The following is a 19,788-nucleotide window of genomic DNA, read 5'->3' as shown; positions in this document are numbered from 1 at the left end:
ACGGATGATATCCCGGAATATAGTGTCATCATATATATATATATATATATATATATATATATATATATATATATATATATATATATATATATATATATATATATATATATATATATATATATATATATATATATATATATATATATATATATATATATATATATATATATATATATGTATATATATATATATATATATATATATATATATATATATATATATATATATATATATATATATATATATATATATATGTATATATATATATATATGTATATATATATATATATATATATATATATATATGTATATATATATATATATATATATATATATATATATATATATATATGTATATATATATATATATATGACGACACTACACTCCGGGACACCACCCGTTCGCTCGCTGAACTCCGACTGGAATCCTGCTTCCGACTGGAATCCTGCAGACGTTTCGCCAAAATCTCACTTGGCATCTTCAATGCTCGCGCTCCGAAAACACTTCGAACACTACATACTACATATATATGTATATATATATATATATATATATATATATATATATATATATATATATATATATATATATATATATATATATATATATATGACACTATATTCCGGGATATCATCCGTTCGCTCGTTGAACTCCGACTGGAATCCTGCATCCGACTGGAATCCTGCAAATCCTGCATCCGTAATGGGCAAAGTTTAGGTCAAAAATTGAGGAAAAACTTGAATCCCTCGTCTTATCAAATTTTGTAATCAAATTATTGTAATATTGGAGCCTCACAGAAGACTATATTTCAGTACTTTTTTAATAAAGAACATCAACCCTATGCAGTAAGTACTTTGACTTGATGTCAATGTTGAAATTATGACGTTAAAGCGACAATTTGACAAAAATTTCAATAAACCTTAAATATCATTTGCTATGCAAAATTAAAAATCTTAAATATATATGGCAGAATTCATCTGGCAACTGGTTTTAGGGAAAATAGAAACCAGATGATATGCTTATTAAGTATCATTAATTAGTAATCATAATGACGGTACCCTTTGGAACCATACCTACTTACAAAAAGTTCCAACACACTAACAAATAATGAAAGGGAATATAATAGTAGGCATAGATCTATCAGAAACTGTATAGAAAGGACAAATAGGGTGCTTAAATAACTCGTTAAATATTTCTCTATAACATAGAACTCTACATTAATCCCCACAAAGGGCAGCAAAAAACATTCACTCTCGTGCTATAATACATAACTGCTGCATTGGTCGAAAATAAAATTTAGATGAGGGCAATGGTGTGTTAAAACATTATTGTATTATAATAAGGGTATTTTATATTATAACATTATATTTTTGAAAGATTATGATGACCAAGAAAAATGTGATGAAAATAATTTTCTAAAAAAAAGGAAATACAACCATATGAATTCTATTCCGTTATTAGAAAGTCAAATAAGATACCAACAACTCAGTGCAAACCAATATCTTTATGCTAACCTAACGCAACTCTATATGCTTTCAGCTCTTGAAAGGTTGACTATAACATTTAGGATACGATCAACCCCATTTTTAGGGGTAGTAGGACAAGTTTAATAAATCATATCTTTTACTTTAGCCCAAAGATAAAAATCCAGGACAGTAAGGTCTGGAGATCTGGCAGGCCGCGGAAACAAACTGCTTGTTCCTGCTGTTTGAATAAGTCTGGTATAAAAAATTCCTAACTTCGTGGGAACAGTCTTTGTAAAGAAAAGAAGAATGGTCGTATAATACTACTCAAAAGGAGTTCACACTCCATAAAAAATAGTGTTCAGTCTAAGTACCATTAATATAAGAACACTGGTTTTAAAATTCAAGATGGCAATAACGCCCTCTGGTGGCCAATCTAGAACCTCCAAAAAAATTCAGCTTTCTCTTTGCTGATTTACTTCATAGGGCACCCGGTATATTATCGTCCTCTTTTTCGCCTTTGAATTGATTTCCATAGTAACAAAATAAACAGACCCTGATATTTTGACCTTTTAACCATCAAGCCGATTTATTTTTAACTAATTTTAACTAAATTTACCCAATTTTGGCAAAGCTTCCAAAAAATACATATAATTATTAGAAGAAAAAACGAAAAAAAAAAGATTAATTTTTGAGGTGGGCCTCCTTGGCCCAGGGGTGCCGCCTTGCTCCACCCTCCCCTACCATAAAAAATTTGGGATGTAACGCTAAGCCGGTTTCACAAACAAATATTTTTTAACAGTAAAGGCACTTTGAGGACTTCTATCGTAGTTCTTGAAATTTGCGTTCTTACCATAACCTATTTTTCCATGAATAACGCATTCCTCAGTCGGGAGAAGTCGACATGCACGTATTAATCATACTGTAAAAGATTAAAGTCGAAAAGGAAACATCAAAGCGATGACACGGCTTCGCAACGGCGGAACCCTTTTGCCCTTTTTATGATGAAAATGAAAGAATGAGAATGCCGGGAGTCGACAATAGGCCATTCGGAAGTCGCCCGAAGTTTCGCGCAGATAGGGAGAGGCGAAACCGTTGACAAAGTTATTGTTCGACTTTAATTAGTAATATTTCTCTTGGATGCCTGTTTTCAGCATACAGAAACGAGGAAAATAATATTTTTCAACTCCCTACTCGAAAGTACCCAATTATGCAATATTTAGGTGGTCAAATTTTGACGCCCCTGTACATTTTATAGCAAAGTTTTAATATAACTTTTTGAAGGGGACGGTATCATTAACTCGCGTGCCTTGTTTGAATAAATTTTAATAAGCCAATCTTCAGTTATTGAATTAAATCATGGCAAAATTAGAAAATTTTTATAGTTTAGGTAATAAATCAAACATTTGTAAATAGTATATTATGCAACAAGTGCGGTAAACGGCATTTGACTCACGAATTTTTAATAAACGAGTGAGTTAAAAAGTTTACCGAACGTGTTGTACACTATACTTTTTCTACGACCGTTAGTTTTTAGGTACATTTTGGCAAAACAACACAAATACATTCACTGACATAACCGTCAGAATTGACAAACGTCAAAATTCAAAGCGTGGGAAATATATCCTAAAACGTCCGATTGCTCCCAAATCCGTGCGGTAAAATCCCGGAAATGTCCAAAGTGGCTCGGATCCGTGGGAAACGAAACTGACGTGGTAAAGTGACACTTCCCGCACGGTAGATCATTGTGTAATTAGGTATTTTACAGACGGGAGTAGAAAAATACATTTTGACAACGACAACATGAAAATTCGTGACAGCAATACTTTTATTTGTTATTAAACGTGCTTTCATTAAAGCTAAATATGCTTTATTAAATTGAAGAAAAAGTAACCATAATTATTATGTACTATTATGTAGGAAACAGTCTTAGAGCAGCGTCTGAAATATTTTCATTTTATTTTCCTGCAAAAACTATACCTTCGATTTTGACAATTAAACCTATTATGATCCAATTCGCAGTCCAAAGGCGCCGTAATAATTAACTGAAAATGTTATCTGAAAAGGTCGATAATAGAGCGGAAGAAAGGGACAATAGAGATTTGAACATTTCACTGAGTATGGAGGAAAACAAAATTATTAGTACCAGGATTCTTGGATAAACTAAGTAAATATCAAAGTAAATAAAATATCAAACCATAAATACGAAAAGCACCAAGAGATTCGGGAAGGCGATGAAGAAAGAAGAGTAGCATTTTGTTTTGAAATTATGGAAAAGCAAATAATAATAGTTTTTTTTAAATATTTGTTTCACTGATGAATGTACACTCGACAACGACCAAATGTTCAAAACTGTCGGTTTTGCAGCCAAGAGAATATCGTTTTATTCATAATCGAAGCGAATATCCCTCACAAAATAAATGTTATGCTGGGAATTTGCACACATTATATTATTGCGCCATTTTTTATGGACAGAACACTCATTACAAAATAAAATTGGACCCGCATTAGAAGAAATTGTTCGCGAAGATCAGGAGATCTGGTACCAGATGGGTGGTTGTCCCGCCCATAATTCCCGTATTTGGGAAATAATTTTAACGGGAATATTATTGGTCCAAGGTGCCGATACCTTTGGCCACCCAGGTCACCTGACCTCTCGTCGAACGACTTCTTTATATGGGGTCATTTGAAAAGTGGTACCTATAAAAATGTTAAATTTGAAAATCTTTACCAGTAACAAACCGCTATTTCCTTAAAATGTGCAATGTTAGAAATGAATTTTATGATCGCTTAAGATATTGTTTAACTGTTAATGGGGGATTGTTTAAATATTTACTTAAAAATAAAATAATGTTTATTTTAAATAAAGTTTCATTTTAGAAATGTTTAGTAACCGTATTTTTATTATAATTATTAAATATTTTTAACAATTCATTCATTTCAAGAACACTTCAAGTGAGGTCTTAAGAAACGAGTATGAGTTTGATCCTAAGAATAATATAATGTTATACCTACATACTTAGCTCATTTTGAATGTGTGAAATCAAATGTGCAGGTCTTTATTGTCCACATTGACGTCGTCAAGTTTTAGAAATAGCGTGTTCGAAAACATGCGCTGGTATTTATTGTATTGCAATTTTACCATCATAGTTAATTCAATAACTGAAGATTAGCTTTTTAAAATTTATCCCTTTAAAATGTTGTATTACATGTATTTCATTACATGATACCTTAGTGAAAAAGTCAACACAAAAATGCTTACGAATTATCAGAAGTTTTGCTGAGAAGAGAAATAACGGATTCAGCCTTTATATATATATATATATATATATATATATATATATATATATATATATATATATATATATATATATAGTGTTCGAAGTGTTTTAGGAGCGCGAGCATTGAAGATGCCAAGTGAGATTTTGGCGAAACGTCTGCAGGATTCCAGTCGGATGCAGGATTTGCAGGATTCCAGTCGGATGCAGGATTCCGGTCGGAGTTCAGCGAGCGAACGGATGATATCCCGGAATATAGTGTCATCACATTTTTCCATCCGTGAATCAATACGTGAGAATATATATATATATATATATATATATATATATATATATATATATATATATATATATATATATATATATATATATATATATATATATATATATATATATATATATATATATATATATATATATATACTTATACTTTCGCGACGACATTTTAATTTTTCCAGACTTGTACGAATGCCACCTAACGGCACTATGTGAATGTAAAAATTCCGCTCTGTATGCGCATCGAAAAATTCAAAAATAATTATTACTATAACTATTACAAAAGCAAACAACTTTATATCACAAAAAGGTATTTTCTTTTCGTTTCTGGACAAAGAACGAAAATTTTTTTTGTAGAGTTTTTTATTGTCAACATGCTGAGATCGGAAATCACTGTTTTCTTCTTTCATTCAATAATTCACTGTTATCGGGGATATTGGCGTTTTCAGAAATAGGGAAGTTTCTTTTAACGCTCCCTCTACAGCACATTTTTATTTTTTAAATTCTCTAACAAAAACGGCGGCCCGGAACAGGGCCCGAGACCGAAGCAACAGCCCGAATTCTTTTCGAAACAAAAACGGGGCTCCTACTAAATCATCCCCGGGGTCGTTTCACTCCCCCGTAATTTGCCTCGTTAAGTCTGGCAACGTAGCGCGGACGCGTGCCCGCCACGACGTGCCCCCCACAGTGCCGTGCGGCTATTTTTATTATACGCGCGTGAAAAGCGAACGTGTTTGGAATGCATTAAAAATGTCGCTTTCTGTTTGGACGTAAGATCGACGACCTGGATGAAAATAGAAACGCCGCCGTAGTCTGCGTGAAAAAAATTGACGGCCCGGCCGTTGACTTTGTTGTGGAAAATAATAAGTTGTTCGGACTTCTGTTGCCTTTATTTTGACTTATATCTCTCTGGTTTGAAAAAGAAGCAGACGAAGATAAACCCTAACATTTGGTTAAGATACGGTGGTGACGATTTCTGTCGCGTATCAGTAATATGGACCACTGGCATTTTTAAATGTTCTGGTCGTAGATATACTTTACAACCCATTGAGAGCCGAACAAGAATAGAGAAAAATTCCTAGTGTCCCATAAATCAGAATACCAGGATGCACAGTTTAAAATTATTTTAAAGTATACAGGGTAACAAAAAAAGCGTGACGAATAATAATAACATATTTAAAAAAAAATTGATAATAATAAGTCATGCCTAAATCTAATAGTTTTTCCAATATATTTTTTTAAATACTAGTTTTCACACTTGCAAAAACATGACGATAACGCCACTATTTTTGAAGGTAGATCAATCATATTTGATATAAGCATGATTTGAAGATGAGGTAAAAAAAATAGTAACGGAATTTGAATTAGACGCGACAGGGTGAATATATTTGGAGCACTTTAAATTGAAAAATCTTTTCTTTTTTCCTTCTTATATGGCACATTATTATTTTCTCTGCAAGATCTTACAAAAACCTATAATTTTAAAGAAACTTCCACGGGCTACTGTAATACTATTTACAAATCTTCTGGATTCCTCCTGCGTCGGTTGTTGTTGAATTGAGCTTGATGACGTTTCGCCAATCATCCTGTTGACATCTTCAGACTTTAACTGACTGATTTCTATAGATTTTTGGATTTCTCGTTTATTCTGGACACCTCGTAGCATCTAATTGAAATTCTGGTGCATATATCTTTTAAGTCATCTTCGAGTAACGCCAATATCAAATATGAGTAATCTTTATTTTTTTTTGTAATTGCGAAAACTACTATTGTTTAAGAGAAATTGAAACATTGAAAAAGCTATTAGGTTTAGATATTTATTATTATTATTAAAAAAAGTTGCAAAATTTTAGAAGGAAATCATTATTAGTTTTTCAAAGAAACTTCCATAGGCTACTGTAATATTTTTAATAAAACTTCTGCATTCCTCATGCTTCGGTTTTTGTTGAGTCGAACTAGCTAACGTTTCGCCAATCATCCTGTTGGCTTCTTCAGAACCTGACTGAAACTGGCTCTTATTTTACTCTGTGTCTGCTTTTATATTGAATTAGGGGCATAAACACCATCTCGGATGACTGATATCCATATTGGTGACAGGTAGAGATCTGAGTCGGGTTAAGATTGTTAGGTTGTTTATAGATTTCTATAGACTATCGGATTTTTGGTTGGTAGAAGAATTGATTACATGCAAGAATTTAAATTTTATCGAATAAAATCTTATGTCCGGTATCGCGATTGTGTTCGGCAACTGCTGATGAGTTTATTTGTCTTAGTCCGAAGGCTCTTTCATGTTCTTTGAACCTAGTTGATATTTTACATCCGGCCTCTCCAATGTATTCTTTGCCGCATATGCATGGAATGTTGTAAACTGCTGGCGTCTGGAACGGAATGTTATCGTTGACGGATCGAAGATGTTGAGAGATTTTTTGACAAGTGGTAAATCTGGTTTTGACGTTATATTTCTTTAGAACTTTTGATATGTGGTCAGTGATGTCAGTGACAAGTGTGTTATTGCTTTCAGCTTCATTGCTATGCTCTGAAGAAGCCAACAGGATGACTGGCGAAACGTTAGCTAGTTCGACTCAACAAAAACCGACACAGGAGGAATCCAGAAGTTTTATTAAAAGGAAATCATTATTATTATTAGTCACTATTTTTTGAGTCACTCTGTATACTTTAAAATTATTTTAAATTGTGCATCCTAACAATCCATACAACTTTTGGATTTATCATTTTCTCATATAACTTTTAAAATCAATGAGATAATTACTTCATGAATGAATCAGGTATTGAATTTCAAGAAAGATGCACCGACACGTCCACAATTGCGCATTTTTTGCAGCAAACAGAAAATATATAGAATGGGTCAAAATGTTCTTTTTTTTTAACGGTTCACTATTTATTTAAATTCATTTTCGAATTTTGTGTAAAATTTCAAGCGAATATTTAAAATCAAAAGTGTATAAGGAAAAACCACAAAATTTAGAAGATTTCAATTTTATAATTATATACGAAATCAGACAAATCGTCACTATCGCTATCTACTTTTTAACCCACCCTGTACATTTTTCTTGAAATCTAATACCTGATTTTAAACAAATTTCTTCCATATTTTATCCGTTTAACACAATAGTAACAGAAATTCATGTAAGAGAAAAGCACTACCGAGTACTCTAGTCAGACGTAACTAATCAGTTTTTATCGAGGAAAATAAGAAGACTTTTCAGCACTGCATCGGAGATCATATCACTATTAAATAATACACGACGGTAAAAATTGATGCGGCGCAGGCTGCATTGATATTTACGTGCAAAAGATAATGATTTCAATCAAGCTGATTCCTCTGACACTTCGTCAAGATCAATGGGCGATGAAACTGATCCATCTGACAATTTGTTAAGATCAGCAAGCTAACAAAACGTGCATAATAAACGTTTCATTAAAGATAATAAAAATAAAAAAGCCAGCATATCGTTGGGGAGGAGTGTCGTTGTTTGTCGAATTCCTTTGTCATATCGGGATGTTAAAACCACTTCACATATAATGCGTTGCAAATGGGGTTGATGAAATGAAAAATGAACTGTGATAATGTCTAAAAACAGTTCTTGAAGGAATAGTTTACTTCAGATTGACATAAATGAGAACTCATTAAAGTAATTTTTAATTGGTTAAGTAAATTTCAACTTTCAGCCATCTAAAGAAGTCGAACTTTTAAGTTATTCGGGTGACTCTTTGATTAAAATCGTCAATGTTAATATGTTATTATATATGAAGATGATAATGCTGGTATAAATTTTAGGATGAGTTCAGTAGTTTGATTCGGTTTTTCTGGGATTTTCCTAATCCTGAGCAACAAACGCTGGAAAATTATTGTAGTTTTCCCAGATAAGACCACCATAATGAAATCAATTGGAGCAGGTTTAAATTATAACTGAACTGTATTGATTGATTTTCTCAATAAACATTTGCAAACCATCTTGAACATAGCTATCCACGGAGGTAGCGAGCGGAATGTTTATTGAGGAAAAGACGAAATAATTCTAATACTCAATGCTTGAGGAAACAGCTTGAACGCTTTGTTTTTGTTTGCGTTTTGCTTTCCATTTATGTTGCAAGAAGTAAGTATTTTATTAAAATACAGAATGTTCTTCATCACTATAGCAAAAGAGTGAACAGTTTTCTGGTATTCAAAAAAAAATTTATCATTATTTTCTGTGGAACTATATACAATTGAATTATTAATATAACTAATTAGTTCTTTCCGGACTCTCTTTTTACTTTTGTAGTTGCTGGGGTTAACTTTTCTTTAAATTGGAATATTTTGGTAACCAAGATTATTTTAATATTTTCCAATGAGAGACCCTGGATAACGCATAATGTGAAGGGGGTGGAATAAGGTCCCCGCGGAACCTAGATAAGACCTACCACCACTGAACCACCATAATAGAGTCATAACTGGCGACCAAGGGCGCGCGACACTCACCTCCGCAAGCGTCCTTGAAATCCGGACAGCAGTCGCCGAGCTTGAGACAAGCGTGGTCGCAATAGCACGGCTTGTCGCTCAGGTCTTCGATGATGGCGTTCACGGGCGCTTTCTGGACGACGCAGGAAGAGTCGCGTCCCGTGCAACACAACTTCGCCTCACGGCAACTGCCGCCGACCGCGAGCCCCCAACACAAACCCTGGAGGAGGACCACCGACCACAATACGCGGGCTGCCATCGCGATTTAAGACGACGATACGCGGCCCGCTTGATGCATCCGCGACCACGTGCGAAGCGATATGACGTCACCGCCGCACCACAGCCAACTTGGAAGGCGCGCTGCGCTAGAATGGTCGGTGCGGCCGGGTAGAAAACACGGGAGGCTGGCGCGTGCCCGCGTTTGAAGGGACTCGAAGAAACGACGACGACGACCGGTGAACCTGTTTCTCGTCTCCCGCTTTTGTCCGTTTGTCACCGCGAGTTTTTAGCTCATTCCGAACGAGTTAGGATCGTTACAGAGAGGTATAGTATCAAATCTTGGGTACGATATTTAATAATAAACTCTTTTTGGTCTAGTCCGAGCATATCACTTTATTCGAAATAAAACAGACGGGTCTTGGGGTCAATGGTTTTATTCTTCATCAGTTAACTCCAAGAGGATTTAACTAGTTTTATTGTTAAAAGAGACAAAGTTGTAGGTATGCCTTGAAGTAGGTATACATTTATTTATATACCGTGCACGACAGTTATACAGTTTGACTGCCGCGATAAATTATGCACTAGTTCTTTTGCTATAGGCAAAGCTACGCTTGCCGTTGAATCAAACCGATCTTGATCATAATGGTTATCTTTTTTTTTTCATAAAACCATGGTAATGGTTTGCGGATAGTATTTACAATGTTTGATTAACTTAACGAGCAAAAATCATGGAAACGCAAAAACATTTTATCGATTTAACTCTTTGAAGACTAGTCTAAATAAATAATGTTTATGTTCCCAACAAATCAAACAAATCTTATGGTGAATCCTTTTTTATCTTAAGATGTGGGGTACAGTTATCCAAGACGGTCTTAACGGGTTTTATCGTCGCGATAAAATCTTTCCGCGCCTGGAATGTTAGTCTATGTTGTGTTTAATATATTTTATTATCGTATTCAAACAATAGTCTTTTTTTCTTCATATACGGTACCTTTGGCTTGGTTCGATAGGTTTTATCGCTGTAATAAACTCTTTTGCCGTTTGACAAGTTTCGGCTCCAAGTGGATTTAACAGGTTTTATTGTTAAAACAAATTATTTCCGCCCGTGGAACGTCAGTATTTATTGTATTTAACATGTTTTAATATCATAATCAAATCGGACTTTTACATTCCGATTCATTTAACTCTTTTGCTGCTAGTCTGAGCACGTAACATGCAAACAAGTATTGGGGTAAACGGTTTCTTTTTTCTTCATATGCTGTACCTACGACTTAGTTCAAGAGTATTATACAGGCTTTATTGTTGTAATAAACTCTTCTGGTGTGTGGAATATATGAGTACTTGTTGCATTTAAGGCATTTTATTGTTTTCCGGGAATTAGCAAACCTTGATTTAAATATTCCGATTGGTTTTATAATTTTAAGTCTAGTCAAAAGAAATAAGTCATCAGTTAAATTGTTTTAATCCTGGTTCAACATTATTTAACATGTTTTATTGTCAAAATACTCTTTCCGAGTGTAGAATATTACTATTTGTAGTATTTATCACTGTATATTATCGTAATAAAACCATCAAACCTTCCTTAAATATTCCCACTTATTTAACTGTTTTAGAACTAATAGGAGTAACTCACCATTTGTTCACAACAAATGAAACAGGTGTTGTGGTTAATCCCCTTTTATGTAGATATATTACAGTAATACCGGCCCAAGAGTTAGCTGGTTTTATTGTCGAAATACTTTTTACGCTTTTGCAATATTGATATTTGTCGTATGTATTCTCATAATAAAACTAGGAAACTCTAATTTAAACATTCGTTTAAATCGTTTTTGTATTCACAACACATCAAACAAATCTTTGTCTTTGTGGTTAATCAGTTTTTATCGCTAGAAAGTAATCCTGCTCCATGACGGTTAACAGGTTTTATTGTCGCAATAAAATCTTTCCGAGGAATGTAACTATTTGTTGTATTTAACAAATTTTATTATCGGAATCAAATCAAAAGGGGTTAATGGTCTCTTTTTCTTCATAGGCGCTACCTTAGAATTGGTTCCAAAGTATTTATTGTTAATTTTTCAAAGAAACTACTGCTGGCTACTGTAATACTATTTACAAAATTTCCTTCTGCGTCGTTTATTGAATCGAACTTGCTGACGTGTCGCCAATCATCCTATTGATTTCTTCAAAGCTTTACTGAAACTGCGATGATAACTGGCGAAACATCAGCAAGTTCAATTCGATAATTACCAACACAGAGGGAATACAGACATTTTGAAAATAGATTTTATCGTTGTAATAAAATCGATTGGCGTGAATACTTGCTGTACATTTTATTGTCTTAGTAAAATTAGCAAACATTGATTTAAATATTCTCATTTGGTTAGGACTAGTCAGAGTATATCACTTTCTTTATGAAAAGAAATAAGACTTCAGGTAAATAATTTTTCCTTCATATGCGGTACGGTAATCCAGGTTCAAGAGGATTTAACAAGTTTTATTGTCACAATACTTGTTCGGTGTGTGGAATATTAGCATTTTTCGTATTTATCACTGTTTATTATCGTAATAAAACCATCAAACCTTCCTTAAATATTCCCATTTATTTAACTCTTTTAAAACTAATTGGAGTAACTCAACATTTGTTCACAACAAATCAAACAGGTCTGGTGGTTAATCACCTTTTATATAGATATGTTACAATAATATTAGGCCAAAACTATTTGACAAGTGTTATTGTCGTAATAATCTCTTTTCACCTATTGAAAATTGGTATTTATCGTACGCAACGTATTATCGTAATAAAAGTAGCAAACTCTGATTTAAATATTCCAATTGATGTAACCCTTTTAGGACTAGTCCGAGTAGATAATTTTTGTGTCACACCAAATCAAACAAATCTTATGGTTAATCCCTTTTTAGTTCGAGCTGTAGTACAGTAATCCTGCTCTAAGGCGATTTAATAAGTTTTTTGTCGCGATAAAATCTTTCCGCATGTGGAATGTGAGTATTTGTTGCATAAAGCACATTTCATTGTATTAATAGAAGTAGCAAACCTTGATTTCAGGCCTTTCTCTACAGATCAAACCGAGCACGCCACTTTTTTTACGGATCAAAAGAAATCAGTCTTCAGTTAGTTAAATCATTTTTGACTCATATGCAAGTTCAAGAGGATTTAACAAGTTTTATTGTCAAAATAAACTCTTTCCAACTAACCAACCATTTATCGCTGTTTATTATCGTAATAAAAGCATCAGTATTAAACTCTTTTAGAACTAATCGGAGTAAATCACATAAGTCAAACACGTCTTGTTAAGTAAGTAATACATGACCAAGAGTCTTTAATAGGTTTTATTTTAGAGGTAAACTTTTTCCACGTGTGGAACATTAGTAATTTGTTGTATTTAGCTTTTTTCGTCATGGTTATATCCAAGTATTTCTGGCCTAATCCGAGTATATAATTTTTTTCGAAACAAACGAGACAACTTCTGATATTCAGAGTTCCGACTCCAAGTGGATTCTAAAATTCTTTCTGCGTGTGGAACGTTAATATGGGGCTAGACCTAGTCTGAGTACGTAACTGTTTTTCACGAAAAGGCAAACAAGTCTTGGGGTTAATGGTCCGTCGTTTCCTCTTCATCCCTGAGGCTTGGTTAAAGAGTATTTAACAGGTTTTGTTGTTGTAATAAAGGCTGTTGCTTGCTTGTTGTATTTAACATATTTTATTGTCTGCAATAAAAGTAGCAAACCTTGGTTTAAATATTCCAATTGGTTTAATTCTGTCAGGTCTAATCACAGCACATCACTTTCTCTACAGATCGAAACCGAGCGCAGCTTTTATTACGAATCAAAATAAGTCTCCAGTTACATCATTTTTGGTTAAAATGCGACGCAGTAATCAAGGTCCAAGAGGATTTAAGAGGTTTTATTGGCCTAAATAAACTCCGCCCGTGTGTGGAATTTTAGTATTTATCCTATATAAACCTTGACTTAATTACCCCTATTTATTAAACTCTTTTAGAACTAATCGTAGTAAATCACACCAATCAAGGTTTTGTGGTTAATCCTTTTTGTAAATAGTTAGGTCGCAGTAAGTAATACGGGGCCAAGAGAATTTAACAGGTTTTATTGTCAGGATAAAATCTTTTAGCTTGTGGAATATCAGTACTTGTTGCATTTAACACATTTTATTTTCTTAATAAAAGTATCAAACCTTGATTTAAATATTCCGATTGGTTTAATTCTTTCAGGCTTAGTCGCAGTACATTACTTTCTCTACGGATCAAGCATAGCACATCACTTTTTTACGAATAACAGGTTTTATTGTGTTCCGTGTGTGGAATGTTAGTATTCGTCGTACGTTTGTGACTTAAATATTCACATTAAACTCTTTTAGAACTAATCCAAGTAAATCACCTTTGTGGTTATAATAATAAAGGGTCACGAGTATTTCACAGATTTTATTGTAGCTATAAAATCTTTTCGCATCTTATTATCGTAATCAAAGCAGCAGACATTGATTCAACTCTATTTTGTCTCACTAGCAATACCGTATGTCGTTTCCAAACGGTCTTAACGGCTTTTATCGTCCGCGTAGTCTTTATCTGGTTTTATTGATGCAACAAAACAATCAGGTTTCGGAACAGAAAACAACCTCATACAAATTTAAACTTTATTCAACAGTTCGGGTAGAAAAAAAAATCCTAAATACGGACGACGGGACCTCCCAACTCAACGATACCACCTAAAAATCACAGACTGAGCCTAATCTAACGCGTATATAGTCGCGTCCACCACCCTCGACCCCGACAGGTCCACGTACGTGTCCAAGTTCATGTAACCCGACAGTTCGTCAAGCGGCATGATCATCTGGACGCCATCGATCGTCGCGACGGCTGACACCCGCCTCGCCGCCGCCGCCGACGACGTCGACTTCTTCGCCACGCCCTGTCTCCTGTCTAACACCACCGCTTTCCTCAACACGCTGCGCATCAGATTCTGGAATCTGCGCGTCTCCTCCGGCAACTCGATCACCTCTTGCTCCCTCTCAGGGTGAGCCTTGTTGTGATGCGCGTAAGCGTCTCCGACGCTCTTGAACCTGTCGTCGCACAACTTGCACAGGAACTTTTTCACGTGAATGCCCAAATGGCAACGCACGGTACTAGTGTGAGCGCCGCGGTACGTGTACGGACACAACGGACACCGATACATTTTCAACTTGCGCTCCGTCCCGCCACCGCCGCCGCCGCTGCTTTCGCTCCGCCCACCGACGCTGTCCATCGATGCGGTGTGATAGGCGAGCTGTTGGCCGCGATGCGCGTTCGACCAGTGCGTCTTGACTGACATCAGCTGCTGGAACTGGCATGGACACGACGCGCAACGGAAATTCCCGTACGGATTGTAGAGGGCGTTATCCGCGTGGGATTCGCTAAAGTGGATGCGGAGCTTCAGCTCCGGCATGACCTCGTGGCACAAGTTGCACGCGAGCGACGGCTGAGCCTCGTCGCTCCTGCTCAACGCGCGGTAAGCGCGCATCGACGCGGAATGCGCCTGCGTTGTATGCGCGACCATGTCCGATTCGGAGTTGTCGAAGTGGCCGCACACGCCGCACACGTACACCACGTCGTCGCTCGGCGCGTCCGACTTCGACTCGTCATCCGAGTCGATTTTGATGACGGCCGCGTCTCGCTGTGGACAAATTTAAATACTTATCATAAAAAAACACTAGATCAAAGAACAAAAAGTAGCAAAATAAAGGTACTAGTTGACGTATTCCCTCAATGCGGTATATATTCAACGTTCTGCTCTTTGAGGGCTAAATTTTAGGTTCAATTGCCTTCCTGCTGTGTTGCCAGAGTTTTGTGTATCTTGTGTCCGGCGCGGTATTGAAAAAAAAATTAAACCGTTTTATTGGCAAGACTATATAATACATAAATAATAGTAATTCTGCATTACACTTGCTCTGCGATTATAAAAAAAAATCGACTACACATTGACTGAACCTACCTGTGGTGTGTAGAGACGCATTAAATGAAAAATTATGTATTATAAGTATAAGAAAACTCTTTTTAAAAACTAAGACAAATAAAATATTTGAAGATTTAACTATAAATAATATCGTTCATTAGAGTTCATTACACCGAGAGGCAAACAGGAAGGAAATAGAGACAGAACCTCGACAGCCACAATTGGAGTCACAAAAAAGCAATGCAGCATAGCATACATGAGAAAAAAAGGAAAAAAACTGCATTTACTTTGCGGCATAACACTTTGTTCCAGAAAAGATAGTTCTTTATATTTCTTACATTGAATTTTTATGTTTAAATTGGTCTTGATAAACTCCTCATTATTTTTGTTGCCAGCAAAAAGCAAAACTTGTGTTTTTGCAGGATTGAGTTTTAAATTGTCATTTAAATCTGGATTAAAATTATATGGAAAGTGCCAATATTGAATAACGTGAATAGTTGGGAGTCGCCCACGTATTTCTGCATTTGAGCTGACTTAATGGTATCACCCATATCTGTGATGTAAATTGAAAATAATAAGGGACCTAGAATAGAACCGCGGATACTCTAACGTAATTTTATTAGACATGTTAACCGCGACGCAATGCATTCTATTGTTAAAAGTTCACAAAAAGTTTGATTACACTAGACGAAAATCCAAAATAGCGAAGCTTGACTAGCAATTAATTAATTATCAAACGCTTGGCTAAAGTCCAAGAAGGCGAGAACACTGTAAATGGGCTCTAACCTCGATGAAAGCCAGATTGATTACTGCGAATTATGCTGTTTGAAGGACAGGAAATAAAGACTTTCGTTTCTCCTGTACACAAGCAGTGCTCTTAAATGAATCTTGTCGTTTGCTTATTTGCGGAGTGTTACTGGATGAAATGGCGTTTCTTTACGTCTCACATTTCAATTTCAATTCAAACTCCTAGTCGTTCAGCAAGCACTAGTACAGTACTTTGTTATAGATTGAAACTAGTACTTCTTCAAAGTTTCTTTGCATGTCTTTCTTCTTAAGAAATATTGGACATAGAATGCAGCATATGTTCCAAAAACTTTAGAACTAATCCACCACAACCACCACGGCATCAAGAAATAGTATGAAAGTAGAATGGCGTGGAGCGACTAAAGGAATCAAAGGCAAGAAAGTGTGATTTCCAAGGAATGAAAGATAAAAGATCACAATTATGCAATAATGTAACTTGTTAAACAAGGTACTTTCTGGCTAACTGGTGTCATAAAAAAGTATTTTGCAACAGCATTTTTACCGTATAACCAGAGGACTGTGCTTCGGCATCTACTCGAGGCCGCTTGGGGGCGGACGGGCCGCTGCCGGTCTCGCCGCCCTTCGAGGCAGCCAAGCTTTTCTTGAAATTCTCGTCGCACATGTTGGTCGTGCGGCCGACCGTCAAGCTGACCGGATCGAGCGACAGTTTGAGGCCGGGATGCTCGGTCCTTTGATGGATGCGCAGTAGAGCCTGCGCGTAGAACGTGGCCGAGCAGTGGCAGCACGCGTACGGCTTATCGATCCAATGGTTGAGCGTGTGGCGGCTCAGCGACGCGAAACTCGGAAACCTAAAAAAAATCTTTGCGTCAGCTCTCGCATTGAAACCCTCCCGGCAATCCGAAAGCAACAAATAACTGCGGAGAACTATGAAACTTTCGCAAAATGGATGTAATTTTTTGTACAGTAATAGCAATTTCCAAAGATTTGTTTTTTCGAATATTGTATATAATTCTAAAAATGTTCGAAGTAGAGACATGGCGCTGGATTTCCCACGCGTATTTTTATATGACTTTTTCCAATAGAGTAAATTTTTTTTGAGAAAATACTTGTTTTTTGAAACCACGCAGTACGTCGTTCTAGTAAATGACGTCATCGCGTCTAGATTGTGCGCGACAAATAGTTCATATTGAATTTTCCAAATATCTCGAGCAGCGCATGTGATAGACGAAAAATAGTAAATACAAAAATTGTAACTTTTGAAAAAGCCTAAACCACTCAAATTATTATTTGGAGTCAATAATTTACTCTGGAAAAGAACTATTTTCAGGGTCTTTTAGATTTTTGTCCGTCATTGAAAAATCCTGCATATAATCGAAAAAACGCTTGAAATAAAAGTTATGGCACTCGATCTTCTGGTTCTCTTGGTTAAATAATTTTGCTGGTTGGCATTCTACTCTGTACTGGGTCATATACTGTTTGAAAGGGGCGGAGCTAAAGGAAGGTGAATAGTATCTATTTATTTACTTAGTTCCCTTCATTGTCCGAAAAGATGACACAATCACACAGAAAATGTCCGAGAATTTTATCCATAATTAATCAGTAGGCTGCTTGATTCATTAATAATATAACATATAGCATATATAGCTAATTAAAACAAATAATAATAATAATAATTGAAATTGAAGTTTAAATACATAGGTTAGATTAAAATAACAAAGCAATAAATAAAAACACTAAAAATCGAAATAAAGCTTTTTTTAAAATTATCACGATCATTTATATTCCGAACATTATTAGAAAAAATTTCATAAACCTTTATAGCTTGGTATGAGGCCCTTTTTCGAAAAAAGTGGAGCTATGTGCTGGAATTCGCAGGTTTACAGATTATAGTTTTCATGAAATAATTGACGACTTTTTAAATAAACGTAAGCAATGGAAGACAGTAAAAACGTGTTGTCAGTACATCAAGCTTTTCGAAAATATGGTAAGCATGACACCCGATCTGCAAGAGAGGAGAATCCAAAGAATAGTATATGTCGGCGCCTTTAGTTTTATGTGGTCGATATTTTACCATATTTCGTTTTGGGTGTTTGGAATGTTTATTTTATTATTTTTATTATTTCTTACAATCTCCGACATATATAACGCAACAAGTGTGGTAAACGGCATTTGAGTCACGAGTCTATTTGGCACGAGCGGAGCGCAGCAGACCGCGCGTTTAATAAACGAGTGACTAGTGATTAGTTTTTGGGAACATTTTTGCAAAACAACACGGTTACGTTCACTGACATGACCGTCAGAATTGGCAAACGTCAAAATTCAAGCCGTGCGGTAATATCTCCGAAAATATCCGATTGTTCCCAAACCCGTGAGGTAATATCCCTGAAATGTGGGACAAAAAACTCACGTGGCAAAATGACACTTTCCACAATCTGGATTGGTGTATAGTTAGGTATTTTACAGAAGGGAGTAGAAAAAAGCATTGAACAATTAATTGATTATTACAAAATTGCATTAGAATAAACTTGTATCGTTTCATGCGATAGTCTATCTCTCAATCTATTAATTACAACACACGTCAGTTTCATTTTGATACCAGTCTTTTAGTCGTATCTCTCCAGCTTAGGATTTCATCCAGTTGAACTCCAAAAAGTTTACTCTAAGCGATCGTTATAGATCCCTGGCCGCCCTTTACATACAAGGATTCATTATACTTTAAAATATGTAAATTTAATAGAGCCAATTTTTCTGAATTCAGAAGTTATGCTTATTACACTACTCTCTCCCATCTCCCATAACACCAAAATCTCCAGTGCACGCTCGAAACAGCTCATCATCAGAACGACCAGATAGCAGCACAGAGCTATAGTCAGCAAACTGACAAATCACTCCAGCTACAAAGACATCAGAGAGGCTATTCACATAAAGGGGGGGGGGGTCAAGAATACACCCTGCGGTGCGCCCTTGTTTTATGTTGTTAAAGAAACTTCAATTTGTAATAGTTTATTCTCTACTCCTCTTACACAGTACTTGTTTAGCTTGTTCAAAACAATGTTGTGATCAACCGTGTCAAACGCTTTTGATAAGTGGAAGAACAGCCCAGCAACCTTCTCAACTTTTTATAGAACATAACGTACAGCATGGTAAATTGTAACTTGAGTATATTTTTTAGATCTAAAACCATATTGACCAGGGTTAGTTTATTGTTCTTTTCAATAAAGTTCAACAGTCTTGTAAATAGTTTTTTCCACAAAAGGAAGAGAGTGTGGTAACAGGTCTATAATTCTTTATTAGATGAGGATCGCCTTTTTTGAATCCTGGCACAACTTGTCCCACTTTTAGAACAGTTGTAAAATC

At 35.5% G+C, this 19,788-nt stretch overlaps 2 protein-coding genes across 3 annotated transcripts in view; both read right to left on the bottom strand.

Moving 5' to 3' along the window:
- LOC132706545 (somatomedin-B and thrombospondin type-1 domain-containing protein) overlaps window positions 1–9,858 on the bottom strand; it is a 282,892-nt gene extending 273,034 nt beyond the window's left edge. Inside the window, exon 1 of the mRNA XM_060677925.1 lies at window positions 9,502–9,858. Within this exon, the coding sequence (XP_060533908.1) occupies window positions 9,502–9,739 (238 nt within the window). The 5' untranslated portion in view covers window positions 9,740–9,858. The remainder of the gene's footprint in view (window positions 1–9,501) is intronic.
- A 4,514-nt stretch (window positions 9,859–14,372) lies between these two features.
- The window catches only part of LOC132706779 (uncharacterized), a 38,851-nt gene continuing 33,435 nt past the window's right edge, over window positions 14,373–19,788 (bottom strand). For both annotated transcript variants that reach the window (XM_060678309.1, XM_060678308.1), the window contains exons 11-12: window positions 16,973–17,279; window positions 14,373–15,384 (exon numbers count right to left, since the gene is read on the bottom strand). In XM_060678309.1, the coding sequence (XP_060534292.1) occupies window positions 14,461–15,384; window positions 16,973–17,279 (1,231 nt within the window). In that variant the 3' untranslated portion in view covers window positions 14,373–14,460. The remainder of the gene's footprint in view (window positions 15,385–16,972; window positions 17,280–19,788) is intronic.

The sequence above is a fragment of the Cylas formicarius genome, unplaced genomic scaffold, assembly GCF_029955315.1.
Source record: "Cylas formicarius isolate icCylForm1 unplaced genomic scaffold, icCylForm1.1 PGA_scaffold_8__14_contigs__length_24414737, whole genome shotgun sequence".
Lineage (NCBI taxonomy): Eukaryota > Metazoa > Arthropoda > Insecta > Coleoptera > Brentidae > Cylas > Cylas formicarius.
Note: the sequence above shows the minus strand (reverse complement) of the source record. Positions and strands in the feature narration are given on the sequence as shown.